The sequence below is a fragment of the Anser anser genome (genome assembly GCF_964211835.1).
Source record: "Anser anser genome assembly, chromosome: 5".
Classification (NCBI taxonomy): Eukaryota; Metazoa; Chordata; class Aves; order Anseriformes; family Anatidae; genus Anser; species Anser anser.
Window position 1 is genome coordinate 18,593,294 of NC_139725.1, and position 21,764 is coordinate 18,615,057.

Here is a 21,764-nt window from a genome sequence, read left to right on the forward strand (position 1 = left end):
CATTTTATTACCAAACATTCATGTTGTGCTTCTACTTCTCTTTCATTTCCATGTAAAACACAAAACTTTGTAACATTTTGTCAGTTTAGTATTCCCACCTGCTATGTGTAAATTGAGGTCTAAAACTGGTTAGTTACAATAAATATGCTGTACAGGAAGGGCAAATCATAGTTGCTTGTCATATTTTTCATCTGAACAATTATATATGTCTATGTTATAGTCAGGTAAGCATACTTTGAAAATGCCTAAATGCCTGTTCATTTCATTAATTGATGGATGAATTGATGGTGAATGGACCCTAAATGCTCTTTTTTTTCCCCCCTTTTTTTTTTCTTTCTTTTTTTGAACGGGGGCATAGATATGTAACATTGATCAGGTGAATGGCACCCAAGAAGTTTTCCATGATCTGTTTTTGGAATTTCATCTTTTTAATGAATGATATTATGAATTTGTTTTGTTTTGTTGACAAAAAATAAAGAATAAGAGCAAAATTTGTTAAGGTCCCTAGATAATAGGCTTCTGAATTCCTTACATTAACTATTTCAGATGAGAGAAGGGTTTGGACAGGGGACACAAGGGGCATTCTTTGAACAATACTTTCTGTGACAAGGTTCTCAAAAGCCTTCTAACTTCTATTAAGCTGTTGATTGTTTTGAAGAAAACTTGAAGGAAATGGGTGTTACTAATTTGAACACATATGAAGAAAAATACTAAAGACAGCTTTACTGTTAGCTCTTCAGGGGATAAGTATGGAGTCCACCTTGAACATGTGATAGTGAATTGAAAATATGTTAGTACACTTGTACGATATCTGTTTCTGTAACTCTAGGGCATTGTTGGAGGGCTTCAGCGCTATGGTATGGGTTCTGCGAGTTGCAGATGCCATCCCGCCCTGGTATCTTGAACAGGAGTGTGTTTGGCTTTCTTGAGAAATATGCATTTTATTATTATAACCTTTCCACAGCAGAGGTATTCATTGTAAGAAAAGGTAATGTCTGAATTATATGGTAAATAGTAGGCAGGTGAGAGAACACATTCAAAAGCTGTTGATATTTATGGAGGTCATCTGTTGCTCAGAAAGCTGAAGTCACCGTTGCGGTAGCTTTAATTCATGAGTTATTCCATTCAATAACGTTTAAGTACTTTGTAGTATGGAAGCCATAATTAGCTCACCACTTTAGGAGTAACAAGAAGTTGTATCCCTCAGTTAGAGTTGGAAAGTCACCAAAAGAATGGTTTGTGATGCGTGAGAGGTCTGGAGTTTGGAGGCTGTCCATTGGTGTCCCCATCTCATCATCCTTGCCTTTGTTAAGAGCTTTAAATAAAAAGGTCACACCAATTTTTCTTTAATTACTTTCCTCCTCCCCTTCTGGATTATTAATGGCAATGAAGCATTTCCTGTCTCTTACTGTGTATTGAATGCTTTTGTGACTAAATTCTGCACAAGACCAGTGGAAGCATTAGCTGGCTAATACAAAATCAGGAAAAGAAAATAAAACTTGCTTATACTTCTTCCTGTCTTTACCAGTTGTGTAAATATTTTAAAGCCAGCTTACTAGTGTTTTACAGTGCTTACGATTCGTGAATACTTAACCCCTGACACTGTCTTTATTCAGAAGAATGCCTTGCAACTTGTGCTGTGTAGTGAGTTTATACCTAAAAGAATGTTCGAAATCTTTTTTCCCCTTTTTTATTATTATTTTTTTTAATTTTGAGCTTATTTTTAGTAATCAAATGTTTAATGAAAGACACAAAACAATTCAAGGCTTTTACAGGTTGCTCTTTGTATATAAGAGGTCCCATTTTAACATGGATTTTATGCATTTTTTTCATCCCGTCTACTTTTTTCTTAGCCAATGACAGTAAGATTCTTAAGGCTACTTTCTCTTTAAGGGCATGCTGCTTACATAAATAGTCCTTTAAACCATCGCCTTGTTTTCTAATATTAATTGTTGTTCAGGAGATGGGAAATATTCCTTAGAAATGTGTTTTCCTGATTGTGCATGTCTTGTTACTATTTCAATTATGCAGATTCTTGATGCTGTGGAAATTTGTGCTTGATGACGCCAAGGCAGCTGCACGTTGTTAGCATTGTAGGCTGTCAGATGATCATGTGGGATTCTTGCAGCATGCAACATTCAATAGGATTGAAAAAGGGCTTTTGATGCAAGGCATAGCTTTCAGAATATATTTGTGCCTTTTAGTTAGCTTATATAAAATCATAATATATTATCTTTAAATTTAAAATGCTGCCTCATTTTTCTTCTGGTTGGTTTCATTTTGGCTTCACTAGAAGATGCATCTGGTACATCCACGATTGAGGAGTTTATTAATGATACTGTCGTTCAGTTCACTTACTTTTTTTCCTTTTAGAGTCCTAGCTAGCCCACAGATTACATGATCACATGTTCATTCAGTCATTCATATAGAACACAAACCACCATGCATGATTTCTTCTTCTTTCTTTTTCCTCTCTGCCTTTTTTATTCTTTTTAAGTTGCATTGTCATGTTCTCTTTTATCATCAGGCTTAGTTTTTGTCATCTTCCTGCTGCTATTTGTTATATATTTTCCCATGCTTGGTTACTGCAATATTATTTGATTAACGGGCTGTGATGATGATGAACCTGCACACTGGAGGAGCAGCTACTACAGTGGTGATGAAGGGATGTAATAATGGTCGCTATCCTCGGAATTCTCTCTACAGTGACTGCATAATAGAAGAAAAGGCAGTGGTCCTGCAGAAAAAAGACAATGAAGGATTTGGATTTGTGCTCAGAGGGGCAAAAGGTATGTGCTTTTGTGTGTGTATGTGTAATGTGCACGGGCATGAAGAAATTTATACATCTCTGAATATAAGCAGGAATTATTCTTGGTGCACTTGGTTGCTAGACAACAGGATTCTCTGTATGCTGTACTACTCAGATGGATTTTAGTGGCTTCTGTCTGAAGCATTTTGCGTTTTTACATAGGAGAAGCACTGTATAATCATTTTGGGGGGAGAAAGTTTTGTCTGTATTTTTACTGTGCTGGTATATGTAATATTTTGTCATTAATCTGTTTTGTTATGCAGTTTACCTAACTATGGGAAACCTGCTTTCCTTATAAAACCTGCTTCTTTATTTCAAATGTCAGTCTGTTTAAATAGGTCTCTGAATAGAAATAGACAAGAGAGTGATGTTTTGTTTAAAATAGGTGTGGATCTTCTGCAAGGTGACATTGGTGCAGTTTTAGTATGAAAATATGATCTTTTTTTATATCTTCAGAAGCTGCACGTATGTTGCATGGCCTGTAGTGTGCTCATTTTAAAAGCTGTTCATATGTTAAATTGCATGTTACTTTTCTGTAGACTAAAATCTAAAATAACGGCATTCTCAGGAGTTAAAAAAAGCATTCTATTTAATGCTTTGCTTTTTAACTTTCAGTCCAGTTTGCTCCTTTTGTATTTAAAAAATATATATGATGGTATGTCCCATCTCTTGCTCCCCCTCATTTTTCCATGGGTTCTCCCTTGCCTTGCTTGAGCATGAAAAATATTCCATATCTTCATTCTTGGGACATCATTTTTGCTCCCCCCCTTCCCGCACCCCCAAACCAGTGACACCATAGATTTTCAGTGTTGTAAATGCTTTTCTAATTTTAGCTAAATTAATATTTTTGGAGTTCTGCTAGGAAAGCCAATAGTACTACCTTTTAGTTAACCCATTGGCATGAGTTGTCTGTGCATTAAGCAGAGGTTACTCTCTCTGTGTAAGCCCAACTACTTCCCCCTGAATTTCTCTGTAACAGTGGGGGCACCTCAGGTGAAAGACCCAAGGACTTTTCTGCTTGTCTGTGTACGTGACAGAGAGAGAGAGGGCTGGTACAAGGCCTGCTGTGCCTCCTTTCCGTAAAAGTGCTTTCTTCTGTTATCTTCTCTGTAATACACATCTAAATCTAGAAGAAAAAATTACTTTGATCTCTTTCATCCTGTTACCCACTCCTCTCCCCCTAGTTCAGCTGGATGCTCTCTTCTGGCTACAGGGAATAATTACTTTCTAGTTGGATGTTTCCAGAGTTACAAGCATTTTGCTAGGCATACAAAAGGTTTACATGAAGTAGTCCTGGAATACTCAGAATCCAGCTATTGCCCTATACAGCTTGATTTAATTTCTGTCAGTAAAACAGCATGCATTTTTCTCTCTGAATTGAAGACCTGTGGATTGCTATTGCAGAGAGATTGCGCTCTGTTCCCAGCATCTTGATATTCTCTGAGGCAGAGTCCTCTTACTTTTAGCACCCACCATTTTTAAACCATAAATTTGAATGGCCAACAATAGGCCTTTAATCAAGTGGTATTTGCAAGCATTCCCTAACTATCTTTTTAATGTGGTATTTATTTTTAAAGCTGACACACCAATTGAAGAATTCACCCCAACTCCAGCCTTTCCTGCTTTGCAGTACTTGGAATCTGTGGATGAAGGGGGAGTAGCATGGCAAGCTGGCCTGAGAACCGGGGACTTTTTGATCGAGGTAGGAGATCGTGACATCTAATTGTTAGTGCTCTGCTGGGGACAGATATTCCCTTTGTCGAATTTACTTTGGAAAAAGTGTATGATGTTTTTGAAACAGCAAGTTCCGTGCACTAACACCGGTAACGTATTTCACATTATCTATTTTTAAATATCATGCAGCATTGAGGAAAGCAGTAAAAAGAACAATGTTCAGGTTGCCTAGGAAGTTTCTATTTATGCTTTTTGTCATTTGGGAATACAGTAGCAAAGAAACTTGGGGATTTTGATTTTTCTTGGCGTTATTGAATTCAAATTTAGTTTAATTTCTGTATTTATGGCAGGCTATCAATTCTGTGATCTTCTAAATATTTTTAAAGAGTCACCAAAATTAATGGCTTCTTATGCAACTGTTTCTGCAATCAGAAACATCAATGATCTAGTGCTGTTGGGAAACCATGGAGAATAAAGCAAAAGACTTTGGCTTGAAATTAAATATTTGCAACAGTGCACTGTACTCATACAAATATATATATAGAGAGAATGATAGATTACTATATAAACTGCTTTATAAAAATGACACATTTAAATAATATCTTCAGTCATACCAAAAATGTCATCACTTTATGTATTTTGGAGGAATTTTGGTTGGGATGTCAGGTTTTGTTGTAATAGTTGGTACTCCTTTCTAGTGTTACCTGGCAGTTTGCAACAAAATCATGTTTGGGGATTTTCTTCCTCTTTCCCCACAACCCCTCCACGACTAACAAAGTGATACTGTGGTTCTTTGAAAATAGGTCTTTCAGAGTGGTTCAAATCTGCAAAATCTATTTGTTTTGTTTTGTTTTCCCCTTCTTCAGGTACAAATATCTATTTTGTTAAACTATTTACTGATGTCATAGCATTTATTTCTACAGACCTGGCCTTTCCATTCAGGAGAGGACAGAATATACACCTTTCATTTGTTGCATGCCTTGATCTCCCATGATGATTGTTTTTAAATAGTTGTAACAATGAAAGAACAGGCTTAGCAGACTTTTAAAGTAAATAGATGTGCATTTTTATCTGTGCCTTCAACGTACATTTTTCTTATTGTTTGTTTACTTGAGAATGACTGTATAGCAAACTGCTTGATGATGGCTTATAAATTGTACTGATATGTCCTCTGTGCAAGGATGCTTTCAAAACTATGATTTTTGACACCAGGTGTTGGTTTGGTTTGTTTGTTTTTTGTTAACAATGCTTTGGTTTTAGAAATTGATTTCTTGTTAGGCTTTTAATCTGTAGAAAGTCTTTCTAATAGTCTGTACTGGATGATTTCATAGATAGATTTGATGGTGAATAACGTGTACCTTAGTAGATAGGATTACAGGATGAAAACTACGCATATGGATTTTTTTAAACTCTCTGAAAGGATTCAAGAAGTCTCGGATAGCTAATTCTGCTCAAAGATTTACTAGTTTTCTTGCAAATGAAAGAACTAGAATTAATTGTCCAGACAATCATCTCCTAGCCTTAGCCTGGAAGAACAGTTAAACACGCACATGTATTGCTGAATCAGGGCATTAATCCATACTTTACACAGGCCAGCATATTTGTAATTAATTTTGAAAGAAGCAGTTGTTACACACAAATCAAATCTATTTCTATGTAATTTATGTTCATCAGGGTATTCTGTTCTGAATTTTTCAATTTAATTAAGAGGATACAATAATACTGAGAAATCACAACTTTGATGGTTTTGAAGACTTTTATGTTGGATAAAATGCAGGGTTGTTTTTTTTTTTCCTTCCTGTTTTATGAGCTACTTGTGTAGTGCACAATGCTGCCTAGCTATAGAGAGCCATGCTTGAGGGTATTTACACTGATGCAAAAAAGATGCTGCTGTTGAAATATAGATGACCAGTACACCTGCCCTTTTATGAATGCCAGACTACTTCATTTCTTGTGTTGAACTGGTCAGAGTTGAATGTACTCTATCTACGCTGCAGTGCATGGTTATCATAACTGGTGTAGTTAGTCTGTCTTACTGTCAAATGATTTCTTCCATGACTCCAAAGTTTATGTTGGTGTGTGTAAGTGCCACCTTAACCATTTGTAAGTAATATAACACATTTATCATAAATGTCACATTAATAAAAAGGGAGTTAATGGGCAACTAGGATCCTAATTAGTCCCATTTATAACACTTGCGAAAAGCGTCAGGCTTTAAGGAAGTGAGAGTCCAGTTTGGCAGGGGGCGAAATGCAAGGGAGAGCGGATGTTTCACTCTTATTTAAGCACGTTCGATGACTTGGGGTCATGGAGGTAAGAAGAGCCTTTTTCCTCGCTGTATGGAAAGACAGGTTTGACAGGAAGATAAATCCTTTCTTTGGAAGCAGGAAGGATCGTGAGTGTAGGTGAATAGAAACATCATTTCCTCGTGTAATTATGGTCTCTTGGACTTCCAAAGGGGATAAAAACTTCAACAACAGCTACTGATCATGCTAAAGTAGTTCAGTACTGAAGGCGATGCACATTGAGCAGAACAGATAAAAGCTTTATGCAAAAAAAAAAAAAAAAAAAAAAGGAAGAAAAGGTGTTGTCTTGCTTCAGCAGGTACACAGAAGAGGAAGAGGGCTGGTACACTTTAACATCTGACAGTTTTTATCAAGTTTGCAGTTTTTCTGAAAAGCCACGTGGTACTGATTTGTCCAACCTATACAATTAATTTTAACATGGGACTTCAGTGATTAATGTTAAATTTGCTTATGGAGATACAGTGTTTCCTAATTCTTTGATGAAATTTCTGATATATACATACATATATTTATCCTTGCTTCAAACCTGATCATGTTTTTTTATGATAAATATATAACGTTTAGTGGCTTTTCTGGATAGAGCACAAATAAATTGTAATGGGAAAGTGTATGAGTAGTTTTAGAGTTGAAACAGTTAGCCAGAGACAGCTGTGATTATATGTGTATTTTCGTAAGCAATTCAAATTATCAATTCATGTGATTTTTCATTGCTTTGATAAACAATCAGAATTGGAGTATGGTTATGACTTGAATGTTATAACTGAGAGAGATTGTATAGCTAGCCCTATTTGCTTCTTTTCACTTCTTTTAGTTGACGTTCTATTCATCTCAATACCTGCCCAATTAAAAAGACAGATAAAAATAAAGCACCATGTTAGTGCAGGTGCTATGCAACCTAAAACATTATGGCTTCCATTAGAGGGGGATTTCAGAAACTACAGCCATCATTAAGGTATACACCAATTATAAAGCCATTGTAGGCTGTTGTGAATTCATGAGTATGACTGAACTGCTTTAATACACCTGCTCCAGCCTGTGAAGACTTCATCAGAAAATATTGAATCATGAGCTGATTTGATTTGTTACTTGATATATTTGCAGGAAGGACATGTATTAGCTCTGACTCTGAATCTCTTATTCATTAACAATATTTATGTACCTAACCTTTATTAACTTTATTTAGTGTAGAACTCAAACTAAGCATAAACAGAGGAACTATTAAAAACCATTCAAAAAGAGCTGCCTTACAAATTGACTCAAAGAATCTTGGGAGTTTGGGGGCTTTGGGGCTTTGATTTGTTTTTGTTTTTTGGTGGTTTTTGTTTGTTTGTTTTTGAGATTTGCTTTGATGAAATATACAACTATAACTATCTTTAAAGAGATCCATTAGTGTAAAAGAGTTTTTTGTGTCTGTCAGAAGAATTTTTGTTTCCGTTTTACTATAGTAGAATATAGATTATCTTACTAAATTAAAACCCAGTGGATTATTAACTACTTGTTATTGTTGTTATCTATGAATGTGTAGCTGTTTTTGCAGGTGTTGTATGATATGATGTATGGGGATTTTTCGTCTGTCCCAGTACATATATCAACTGATAACACTGTAATATCAATACTCACAAGTGAAAGTAATTCTATAATATTTTAACAGAATAATGCTTTAGTTCTCTAAATGAGGGGATGCAGTTTGCATTCTTGTGCCATAAAATCACTTATTTTTCCAGATAAATTGAAATTTTATTGTCATCAGAGTAGAATAGCTGTTTGTTTGCATTCAAATTAAAATATAAGGTAGATAAGTGTATTATTAATTTAAAAAAAATAATAATCAAGATGTGATTTGGAGATCAAAACCAGAGGTGATAATAGAAGAGTTTTTCAGAATAATTCAGTTGGCACATGTACTGAATCATGCAGAATGGTCTGGAGTATGACTTCCTTTATGTCTTTTTCCTCAAGGGCTTATAGAATTCGTTACTACAAACTTTTCTTTAAGTAATGGTAAGTGGAGAATAGACAGAAATTTACTATAAAGAGCATTGTTTTATCATTTAGTAGACAAAGATATCTGTCCTCTGACTGCTTGTAGGAAGTAACAATAAGTATTTAGGGAGATGTTTAAAATAATTGGAATAATTAAAAACACACACACTAGTAACTTTAGTTTCATATTTAGCAATAGGTTAGATATTTCTTTTATTCCATTAAATACTTCATACAAATTTCAAAACTTTTCTGAAAAGCAAGGTTTTGACTTCATTGTTGCAAATGAGACTATAGTCATTTTGAATATTTTTGGCAAGCATAGCAATGTTATGTCTTACATTTGTATTCAATGGCTGGATGAATTAGTGCGGTTTTACTAAGCCATCTGTTACTGATTTAAGTCCCTTTAGCAATCGAGAAACCTTTCCATCCCTAAATAAGCTTCATTAATTACCCTGTGGCTGAGCTTTTTCTTATTTTTAGTGTGAACCTCTCTAGCTTCTGCCACCAGATATAAATCTAATTTTTTAAGGAAGCTACATGGAGACCATGATATTTTTTTCTCTTCCTGAAATAAACCTAGATATTGTTATTGTCTTCATAATAACAGTTTATCACGTTGCAATTTTTTGCAGTTGTTTTCTGAAACTTTGTTCGTATCCTCCCAAAGGTGTGAACATCAGCTTGATGCAGTATTTTAGTAATATCCTACAATATCCTACTACTGTAGTAAAAGCAATAGCAATTTAGTAATATTGTGTGTAAGAGGAGAAAAAAAAAAATCTTCCATTTTTTTATGCTGTCTTTACCTGTCAAACATAGGCCTTTTTGTGGACCAAAAGAGTAATGTCCACTCTACATCACCGTCTTATATTAGGCTTTTTGCTGCCAATTTGGCTGCTCCTCCCGTGCATGCAGTGAGCCTCCGCCTTCGCATATTAAGCAGGGTAACAGTGAGGCTCGTGGTTGAGCTCTCTGAGCAGTTCTGTTCCTAGACAGCATCTCCTTGAGGTTTGGGTTCAGCTGTACAAACTAGATTGTAAAGGAGATTTACTGTTGCAAAACTGCAACAGTACTGCAGTGTTTCAGCACGTGCACATGCACTCACACATATATATAATATAGAGGCTGTTTGTGTGCATGTACATACATGGTTATTGTAAGCATAGCAGAGCTCTCACTAACATGTAACTCAGAGGTAGAGCAGATCCTGCACATCTAGCCTGGGCACCACTATTTTTAAATCTGAATATTTAAGTGATACACAATTTGATTTAACCAACTGTGAAAGGATAAAGATAATTTCTGTTTACTGGTTAGTCATAATCCTCTTGGTGACATCTGTAAATGGTATTTGTTAACCACAAGCATCCCCCTAACATTTCTTAAGCTGAAAGTTGTCAGAGTCCAAAGGCAACTTTCCTCCTTTGTGTTGGTTTTGAAACTCTTTTGCTTACAAGTAACTATAGAGACTGGAGAAGCTGGACAGTGGGGTCTTGGAAGAACAGCTCTGGTGCGAGTGTTGAAGAATCTGCTGTATGTGAGCAGGCTCTGGCTGCTCAAATCAATTTTCACTTGATGGAGAAGTATTTTGTTTTCTTTCTGCTTAAATTCAGTCAGTGAGGCTTTGTGGTTTTTGTTGTTGTTGTTTTTTACTTTATTTTTTAATGGGCAATAGCAGTTGAATGAAAGTACTGTGCCTTCAAAGTGCTTTGGTCTGCACAAAAGCACTGTAGAAAAATGTCAACTCTTTTGGCTCTTTCTTTTTACTTTTTTAAATGAAGACTCTAACCTGCAGGAAATGATGGTATTCCGAATGTGCTCGGTGTGATCATAAAAAAGATGAACCAATCTCATTTTATTCTAAAAATACATCTATAAAGCTGTTAGCTTTGTCAGCATAGATGGAAAGGGGCAGACAAAAAAGAAGTTGGTTCTTACAAGAGCTTGGTTATTCACGCTTAAGCAAATAACATGCTTTAAAATAAGACTGAAAAGCAGACAAAAATGAAGTCACTTTGCTGTTTTCAGACATACAAAACCAGGCTGCAAGCAAAACTGGGAAGTGTTTTTCTTTACCCTTGATTTTACGTTAGGTATATATTAGGCTTGTATTCACAAGGTGCAAGAGAAAATGGTGTTATTTATCTGATTTACCAAAAATGTAACAAGTACCTATTTGATGCTGAGAACTGCTTTTTATGTTTCTCTGAGAGGAGGATTTGGAAGGAATTTTGGTGATAAGGGCAGCAACAGTCAGAAGTAGTTCCGTGTCCATTCAGTCCTCTGTGATCAGTCTTAAGGCATTTTGACCTAGATGATTCTGTTTTCAAGAGAAATTAGCCAACGTTTATATTCTGAGGGATGCTGCCAAAGCTCCTGGGACATCAGTGGAGTGTGGAGCTATCCATAGGGAGCTTTTTGGCTTCTTGTGAATATGAAAGCCGGCATTTCCCTGACTTCCTACTACACAACCTCTAAAAATAGCAAATTTGTTTAAACATAAGCTGCTTATAAATAGCCAGTTCTTGGCCACCCAGAAGTGATCCAGTGGCATCCAGCCATCTTGGCCATCCAGTGTTTCACAGAAAGCACAGCTATGCATAGTCTTTGCTTTTGCAGGCGTCTGCCTATCCTCCATTAAAATACTGCAACAGTAATACAACTCTGCCTTTTCCAGCTCTTAAGTCTTGAAGTTAGGTATTAAGACTCCATAAAAATAAACGCAGTTTTTAAGGTATAGTTTAGAGATTTCCAGAAGACATTATATTAAAATTAATTTCTCTGAAGCCTGTTGGCTTTTTTTAGTCTTTGATACTATGGAAACCTGGTTGCCGGAATGGAACTATATGAAAAACAGTACTTGTGCCTACGGAGAAAATACATTTTTTTCTAACTGGGGAATGTTTCTACAAATCTGCAAAATTATAAGTGAAGGAAAACAGATGAGTTGTTTCAAATGGTGGAGAATTAATTGATAAATTCCTGCTGCTGAGTGGTGCAGCAGAACTAATCCAATACTTGGAATTTTTCTTTTTCCTGTTTTCAGGAGGGATAAGCATTTTAGTTTAAGTCTCTCCTTACAAGGAAGAGAAATACTATAAAGTGGAGTTGCATGTGTGTGTTCATGTTTTAGTAGTTTGTTTGTTTTATTGCCAGTTTTCTTTTTTTTTGCAATCAACTTGTGTGATGGTGAACAGCTATGTTCACCTGGTAGTTATGTTTCATGAAAGAGAAGTCTGTCCAGAATTTAAAAGGAAGTTGCTTGACAGCTGGTTATCACATGCTTCATGAGCAGAAACCATACTCTCTCTTCCTACCCATTTCTCCTCCTCAACCAAAATTTCTGATTTTCTGAAGAAATAGCTTCATTTTCCAATATATGCAGTCTCAAGCTATCCAAATACATCCTTGCTGTAACCTCCAGACCTGAAAAAGCAAATGAAAACTCCAGAACTTGAGAAGTATTCATTTGGTTTTCTTGATAACCATAATCTGTTAACCAATACTGTGAAACGGGGTTCATAAACTGGTTTAGATATTTCAGAGGGGCTAGATAAATCACTTCATGTTAGTACACAAATAGGCTGTTCATTACTTTTGTGTGGGTGCTGATAACTGCAGAAACATTTGTGATTTAGGGAAATTCTGAACTTTTGAATGTGATCTTCTAGCAGAATCTCTACATTCCTGTTACTGTTATTTCTTTTGCATTCAGATTCTAGCATGTGTCCTGTATGGAAAAGGGATCATGGGTCTGGAATTAATCCTTTAATTACTTTACAAAAAAAAAACAAACAAAAAAAAAAAAAAAAAAAAAAACCAAGCAGAAGGTTTCCTTCCCTACTTTTTTCTCATCCTGCTGTGTTTGTAGATGTAAGAAAAATCACAAACTTCTGCCTCTGTCTATTTCAGGTCCTTACATAGTATTAGGGTATGTAATGTGCAGTATAAGGGTCTGTCTTCTCTAATAAACCATAAAAAAAGGGGCATACGATGCAAAATAATTTGAGATATGATCCAGTGACAATTTTTTTGTTGATTTAATAGATGTGAAAGAATTCAGTGTTGGAGGTACGGGGCCCAGTCAGCAGGTGCTCATCTCTCCCAGAGTGGCTGAGCTCCTCTGAGCTTAGTGTACAGCTATGAAGGAAAGCAGTGAGAGAGAAGGTAATGACAGAAGATGGCTTCTGAAGATGTGTGGCTTGTTCTATTACATTCAAAGCAGTTCTTACAGCTTGTAACTATGGGAGTCGGCAAATTTATCTAATAAGGAAATTGAAATATGTTTTAAATCAATCAGATTAGAAATTACATTTTATATTCTATTGTAACACTGATACAAATATTTTCAGAGACTCCTTGTATACAGTAGAGAATAATAATCCTTTCTGTCTTCTGCTTCATTTTTGCTTCATATATTCTAGCAGTAATTTGGGGAGCAGGATTTCTATTTCCCCCACCTGGTCGTACAAAGTTCTCACTCGTTGCAGAAACATTATTTCTCCCTGGTGATAGTTTTGCCTTTCTGTTTTCAAAATAAGAACTCTGGGATAGTCTTCATGCCAAGTGGCAACTTTGAGGTGCTGGATGTGGTTGGATGTGAAGGTCTCTGAAGGCTTTGCTGATCAGAGCGCTGAAAATTATCCTAGCAGATACATCAAAGGTTTAATGGAGTTTTTTAAGAATGAACTTTTAATAGGGCAAAATTAGGCAGCTAAATACTTGGTGATGAAGAGAAAATTTACAAAAAAGATGCTTGTAAATAGAAGAGTCCATTTACAGTCTGGAACAAAAAGTGTTGATTTTGGTCAAATGTCATAGTTGTACGGAATAAAGAAGAGAGTTAAGAGAGAATCATGAAAATCCTGGGCAGAATAAGTCATTGCAGAAAGAAACTTTACCATGAAATATCCACGATTTACTAGTTTATGGTTGCTATGGAACTGGCATTAAAGATAGCAAAAAAAGTCTTTTCATGAAGACTCAGCTTGGATTTGCACTGATATCAAAATGTTGTAACCTTGCATACTTTTGATACCAGCCTACATGCTAAATATAGGTTAGGATATGTGTGAAGCTCCTGCTTTGAGCTCTCAAAAGCGAGTCTACGTGGCAGATACCAAAGTCCTGCATTAAGTATGTTGTATTTGCTTTTAAAGAAATGTAAACTTTTCAGAATCAAAGAATCCTTTTTTAATTCACAAAGTATTTTTATTGCAATCCTTTATTTTAGGATTGTTCTTCAAACAAGCTTCAAGCAATGTTATTGCTTTTAATGGAACCAACCTGTGGCTTGGCTTTTCAACACTGATAGATTTGTGTGAGGCAGTAGTTGTTGACAGACTAGTGAGTTGTTAACAGTGCATTGGGTATGTTTATTTAGGCTGTCTTATTATAACTCAATTTAACTGCTAAATTAAAGAAAGGACTGTTTTTACGTGACCAGCAAAATGTTTATTGGAAGCATTTTCTTCAAGTTTGTTGTTAGAGTTTTAATATCTAAATATGCTTTATTGATTGTTCCTATTATGGAGCTGTTTTTTTGGCAAATAACATACAGTTTGAGAATTGAATTTAAGATGTGTTTTGTTTGTTAGCAGGTATTTGGTTCCATAATTTCCTGTGCATTTTTAGAATTCATTTGAGATATTTTAATAGAAATCAAGTGTACACCTTACAAGTAGGCTGCTTTTCAGAGCAGGAAATGATATATTGTCCAGGAATCAATGAATGGAACTATTCATCCAAAAGTCTCATTTTTCCGTAACTGTTTTTTCCATTTCTTCCCCCTATCCCATGCAAACTTCTCCAGAAGTGCTGTTCAGTTCTTTTTTTCCTTTTGCTTCTTTCTTATGGTGCTGCTGTGTTTTTCTCACACAGCATATTAACTGAGGTAATTTTCTCTAGAAAAGCCACAAACTGCATCAGTCTTGTCCCACGTGTAAAGGTGTTAACCTTAGTATGGAGACATGATGCTACTCCTTGGCAGGTCTGAATTTACAGAAACCACCCTTGTGCTGCCAGTAGCACAAAAGGGAGCACTGCTGCCCTTTTAAAAGCTGCAAAGTGTTGTCCCTACAAAAGAGGTGGGATAAATTGCATTTTAGAGTTCTGTTAGGCAGAGTTCTAGCTCTCTATGTTAATTGTATTTGCCTTACCCATGTGTCTATGTTTCAGCTGGTTTACTGGAAGCTCAAACACAGAGTACAAAACATTCTCATGATGGGTAAATGCTCTGAAGTCTATGCATGGTGGCTGGATCCTCTATTTAGATACACCTAATCTAGCTACATTAAATCTTGTAATTTAGGCACCGACCTTTTTTCCCTCCCTTTCAAGAGAGATTGAAGCAAATAAATGCTGGATTAATTTCATACAGATTAGGTTGTATTAATGTTAATATTGACTGTCACTGGACTAGGAAGGTTATGTAGATAGCTTTTTCCATATCTGAAGGGGGGTTTGTATTTGATAAATTCTTGTGTTTAGCAACAGAAAACAGCAAGGATTTGGAACATAAAAATGTTACCTGGTAGAAGTTACACTGCTATCTCATCAAGAACTCATCAAGTTCCTGTGAACACGAATACTGTTTGCTTTCTAACATTACAGAGAAATTATGAATAAGTGGAATCCCCCCTTAATTTGCATTCTAACCCATACATAATTGCTATTTAAATATCAGCTTGCCTTTCTGTTTATTTAAAAATATTTGATATTTTGTGTAGTTAGATATAGTCTGTTTTACTGCTTTTGTTGCACAAGCAGATGTCATTATCCCAATTTAAAATTTCTTATATATTTTTCTAGGAAGCTTTTTGTTGTTTATTTTTAAACAACAATAACTTGTTTAATATTTTTTTGAGTGATGATTTTATGCAAAACTAATGCTGCTATGCAATTATCAGCCCAGAGTCTTTTCAACACATTTACTCAAAATAAACACCAGATCAGTGACATGACTAAAGTTTTGTGTAGATAAATAATCCCATTCTAAGTATTGACTTTCAAAATTGGTATAATTTTGCAAATCCACATTTTAGAAAATGTTGCATATTTACAGAAACTATAAAACTAGATGAAGAAAGACTAGGATTAAGCAGAACCCCCTTACCGCTTGCATAGCTCATTTGGCAGAACAGACTCAGAGGGATATTGTTGTTCACTTCAGTAGCATTTTATATAGTTGAGTTTAAACTGTTGTAGAAGCCAGCCTGAGTTTAAACAGCTGATGTATACACAGATGAAGGAAATTAACGTTATCATTCAACCAATATTAACCATATTCACACATGGCTCTGCTCGGGAGAACTGCGGTCTGTGAGTAGTAGGAAACTTTTATCCTTATCAGTAGCTTCATAAGTTAATTATAGTCTTAGGACAGGTGTGTAACTGCAATTGAACTGCTGAGGCTGAGATTTAGGTTGTTTAAACAGTTGCTAATACAGTCAGGGTGTGTGAGTTTGTGGAAGGGGGGTGTTTTTGTGTTGTTTTAATTATTTTTTCACTAAAATACAAAGCAGATGTGTATTACAGATAGTTTGCTCTGTTGCTGATTATCTTAGATTACTGTTTGAGGTACATAGATTGTGCAGGAGCAGCTCTCTTTAAAGCGTGCAGACTATGACTTAAGGAAAGTGAATATGGCCAGAATAGTCTTTCCAAAATGATGCATACAGTTTGGATTTTTCACACTTTTTCATTACCCTTGGTGGGACTATTTTCTGCACCTTTGGCAAGTACTTGGATTTGAAACAGGCATGTTCGGTTGCCATGAATCTTTTGCTGGTCATTTTCAGAGCTATCAGCTTTTAGGCTTCCAAGTCTTTTGTTTTTATATTTCCAATGATCTTGATTTTTAAACCCCCAGATTTTGCTGTCATTATCTTATAAAAATAATACTTATTTAAAAGTAAAACTTTGAATTCTCATCCTTAAATATTGTTGTTATAAATCTGTAAAGTCAAGAAAAAATATGTAGGCATTTGGCTTTCATCTTTTTATTGAAATCTCATGACTGCCCTTTTTTTTTGTTAAATCTTGTCTTTGTTTGTTGGGCTTTGGCAACTGGGAGCAATATATATAGTACTTATCCTAATGCTGGCCTGTGTTCGTGTTTTCAGTTGGCACTGAGAAATGGCTCAGTAGCATACTTCCTTTTTAGCAGACATTTGAGTCTGTTAGTATTATTGGCTAATTTCTCATATTGGCTGGTTTGACAGTTGTCTGGCATTTCTGTCCTCACAGGGTCTTTGTGGAAAACTACTAATGGTGTGTTGTTTTTTGCTTGGGGATTTTTTTCTTCTGATATTTAAATTTCATCATTTCCAATAGGTCAGGAACACTTTTTTGCCCCCTTCTGGTTTTGATTTCCAGTCCATAGGGTTCTGAATAGAGAAACATTGCCTTCAATAAAACATGCCATGTTTGCACAGCAACTTCTTTTATTGTTCTGTAATAATCTCTTTGGATGAAGTGTCTCTCTTGAATTATTATTTTAATTAGTTTTGATTTACTTTGGTTATCACCCTCTCCTGCACATACAACAAACTGTCTCACAGTAAAGTTTACTCTGAAAACTGTCCCATTAAAATTACAGACACTAAAAAATTGCATATAAGGTCTTCCTGATGCTATTCACTGCAAACAGAATAAGAGGTTTTTAAAGTTTATCTCAAAGTGAGAACCCACCAGAGGGTGGAGTACAAATGCATATCAGTTTATTTCAAGGAAGAATAAATGTTGAAGAAAGACTGTTTGGAACTCCACTTTAAAAAGTCTTCAACAGGTGACGTTTTTAGAATCAGCCTGCATCACAAAGACCTATCCAAGACAAAATAAAACAGTACGTTTCTTTACAAAACTAAATCTCTTTGTAGAGATTTCTTTCCAAAGGACTCCAAACCACAACTACTCTAAGCAAGGGCCAGGTTGTCCCATGTTAGGGACAGAGATGCTCAGAAGATGCTTCAGGCAAGCATTTAAGTTGGACTGGATAAACCTGGTCTGTGTCTCTCTGCAAAAATACCAGTAGGAAGACGATGAAAGTCCTTGTTTTGAAAAATTAAACATTTGAAAATAATCATACATACAGTTATATACTAAGGCCCTGAATCAGTATCTACAACATAATATGTAAGCAAGGCTTTTACCATAAAGTGTGTGTGTAGAAAACAGCATAAAACTGGCACTCCTTAGCATCTAGAAATCCTGACCTATCTTGCAAAAATAATTTTTATTATCTAAATTCCTTATTTTTGAAGAATTTCTTAAAAAGATAAAATCAGATTGTATTTTGTAGAACACATACTGTCCTTTCATCCTCTGATGTCAGAAGATTTGTGTTCTTAATATTAATTCCAGATGTACCAGCTGATTCTTCTATTGATTAGTATAGGTAACACTGTAGTTCAAGCAGAGCTATCCTAGTTGGTACATGTTAGCTCATAGTCAAGATTAGGCTTCAGAACTCAATAGTATTCAAAGAGTCAGTACTGAAGAATGAGAGTCCATCAATGCTATGTGTTTTCTATCTGCGAGAAGTGCTAAAGGTTCTGTGAACATTTTTCAGATGTCTGGGGTTTCTGGCTCTTTCAAAAACGTTCAGAGGTTGTGGATGTTTGGGGGGTTGGTCCCCACCTCATCTTTCTTCCCCTCTGTCTCCTTCCCCTGCCCAGAGCAGTGGGAGCAGCCTGCTGCCAGAGAGGGAGCAGGGCATGGCCCCTGCGCAGGGGCGAGAGGGAGACATGCAGTCCTGATCCCTCTTCTCACAGCATTACTAATTCTGGTGGTAGCATTAGCTGGATGTAGCTGCTTTAGCTACCATATGTATCCATCTCTTCAGGCTGTTCATGTTATATGGCAGTTTTGGCAGTCTGCCGGGATTTTTCTGAGTAATGCGAGTGATGGGAAATAATAATATTAACCCCTTTGTAACTTAGCCAAGCATAAGAGGTTTTTTTTTATGGATCAGAGAGAGCTTTGTAACCTTCCCTACCCACCCTTCCTCCTCCTTCATGCCCTGCAAAATGTCACAGAAGAGTATGCATTAACTGGCCTAAATAGAGAGGTGGCCTCTGCTACCTTCTGAAAACAGTATGACATTGCCGTGTATGTGATAAAATGGTTTTCTTGTCTTATTAAAGTTCACAAACTGTGCTGCTATTTGGTGGTTTAAGGTGACAACTTCTGAATGGGTGGGTGCCAGTAAATCATATGTGAAAGTGGAATTACACTCCTCATTGTTAAATAACAGGGCTGGGTATGGATAAACTTTCTAGGGAGTTGGTGATAGTGTAAAAAAGAAAGATAATGTGATTCTCCTCTATATTTTTCTCCAGCAATTTGAAAACATAATGTGTGATTCTCTGTTTTCCCCTGTTCTACTTCACTGCCAAGGGCAAATTTGAATGGCAACCACAGTGGTTAATGCTGACAACCTTTCTCCATCCTTGTCTCTCTTATGGAAGTAAAAGATTTGCAGTTGCACTATAATACAGCACTGCAGGCTTTTTCCAGGGTGAACCAAAAGCTAATGTTTCTTATGCTCTCCGTGGAGTGATTTCCAGATCATCAGAGGGCGCTAATACTAGAGCTGCTTACTAGAGATGATCATATTATGGTAACATTATTAAAATATTGACAGCATGTCACTGCCTTAAGGGTAAGACAAATGTATTTTGAAAAAGGAAGGACAGAGAAAGCATGAATAAACTGTCATGTTCTAATATAGGGAAATGAACATAGAAATGGGCTTGAATTTCTGTGGGAAAAAAAAAAAACAAACAGAAGACTGCAAACATATCTGTCTTACTAACGCTGCTGATATGCTAATCAGTTCTATTTCATTATGAGAGTCTTCATCAAGGGCTTTATTACATCCAACAGCCCTCTTCCTCTTATGCCTTCCTTGCTCACCCTTTTACCGGAAGATGTAAATTTTGATGCTTAACTGCTGTGAACTGTACTCATTGTGGGACAGCAAGGTACATATTGTTGACATACTGCAGCCTCACATAGCATATTGCATATCAGCCCAGCAGACCTGCACATCCTCAGACTTGTTTGTGAGCTTCCCCGGGCTTCCTGCCTGGGAGCAAACAATACCTATTAACTCACTCTTGAGTTGCCACTAATTGAAGCAGCATAATTATCAAATACTTGGACTCATTCCACATCTGAAATAAAACAGCTGTGTTATAATGTTATGATCAAATTCTTCCACTGTTATATGACCTAATAAATTAACGGTTGGGAATCATGCATTTGTGAGTCACAATCTGTCACTAAAATAAGCTAATTTCATCAATGGCCTTTTGGGTAAGTTTCTCTGAATGGGTACTGGTTTTTACTTTTAATAATGCCTTTGCTTAGTCTGGAAGGAAGCGTGGCTGTTTCATGTCATCAGTTCCAAGAGGGCTGAGTTAGTAGTCTCTGGTCTACAAAAGAGTAATGAAGAAACTAAAAAGAAATGAAATATTTCTGTGAAGGATTGGCTTCACAAGGGACCAACTGACTCATCAATTTAGTGAGAGGTAGGCCAGCTCCTGAGAGCACTCAAAATTGTCCTGGGTTGCTGCTCAAGGACCTGTCTGCACACACTTTATGTAGATTGATTGCTCTGGAGAAAGAGTGGTACAGCAGATTGCAGGCTAACCCTTGCTACAACAAGATTAAGGGTGAAAAATTAAACAATTTCATTCTTGCTAAGCAGAAGATTAATATCTTGCTTGCAAAATATAATCAGTTAAAACTACAAGCAATAAAACATCCTTCTGAATTCAACTAAACACAACTTCTCTTCAGCTGTTCAAGTATTTGCATTTGCTTGGGAACTGGAAATTTAGCATGCTTCCACACAGGCTGGCCTGCCTTTCACACCTTTCAAAACAAAATTGTTCTGCCCTTCCTTCCTTCCTTCCTTCCTTCCTTCCTTCCTTCCTTCCATCTATTACGAATGCAGCCACCAAAGTGGCAGCATAATTAAATGGCTAAAAATAATTTTAAAAAATATAATGTTATTTAGAATTAAGAATTTAGATTTTCAAAATTGGAAAAGTGAATGAGGAAGAGAGAAAAGAATTTAAATCCTGCAGAGTTAAAACAGTAATACTTGTTGCAAAATAAACCTTGGGGGAGAACTAGTTAAAGGCAAAAAATCTCATGTTATTTTTTCTTTCGAATGTACCAGAAATAGGAAGGTCTGCCAGAGGTCAGTGGACCTTAAAGATGATGGGCCTATAAAAGGGAGCACTTTTGAAAGAGAACGCCATAGATAAAAACTTTAGTGAATCTACTTCCTCCTGACACTGAAAATAAAGACCAAGGGTGCAATTTCAGGTTTGGTTTAGGTCAGTTGGAGTCTGGGCTGTAGTTTCTTGGGGCTCCCTTATACCTGTGTCCTGAGGCACAGGCTCCCACCATCCCTCTTGAGTTAGTGCTGTTATCCAAAAGTGGTAGCTTGTAGATCCAGCTATCCAGCTGAAAAGTGAAATAAATTTAAGAAAAGAAAAAAAAAAAAAAGGCATGGGGTCAGTGATCAGCTTAACCATCAAGAACCACCTAGAAAGCCTCATGACTGCAAGCATTACCACTGGAATAGGAGTTTATTGTTAGATCAATTTCAGCATAAGCCTGCCCTGAGGAGCAATGTCTGGTTTCATAGACACCATAGGTTTCATAACTGACTGACAAAATGAACAGTAACAAATCATCAAGACAAGGTGATATTCCGAGGGTAGCGCAGATATGAAATTTCTCAACAGAAGTAGTGTCTCTTGTTTATCTGTTGGTCTGCCTTGATAGCAGAGGAATGGGAAGTAACAATGCTTCGATGGTTTTAGAGTCGTAGAAATGACCCTGAGAATTGAACTATGAAGCTTGTTACCAGCACTGAAGAACTGGTACTAACATTGCAAAGATCAGAATCACTGGAAATGTGGTAAAAAAAAGATGAAACTCGAAGACTCAAAATGGCATTTTTAAAA

At 36.2% G+C, this 21,764-nt stretch overlaps 1 protein-coding gene across 8 annotated transcripts in view; it reads left to right on the top strand.

Annotated features, from left to right (window-relative positions):
* SHANK2 (SH3 and multiple ankyrin repeat domains 2) overlaps positions 1 to 21,764 on the top strand; it is a 352,030-nt gene that overhangs the window by 210,626 nt on the left and 119,640 nt on the right. For all 8 annotated transcript variants that reach the window (XM_083838465.1, XM_083838461.1, XM_083838466.1 and 5 more), the window contains 2 exons: positions 2,707 to 2,789; positions 4,387 to 4,511. In XM_083838465.1, the coding sequence (XP_083694591.1) occupies positions 2,707 to 2,789; positions 4,387 to 4,511 (208 nt within the window). The remainder of the gene's footprint in view (positions 1 to 2,706; positions 2,790 to 4,386; positions 4,512 to 21,764) is intronic.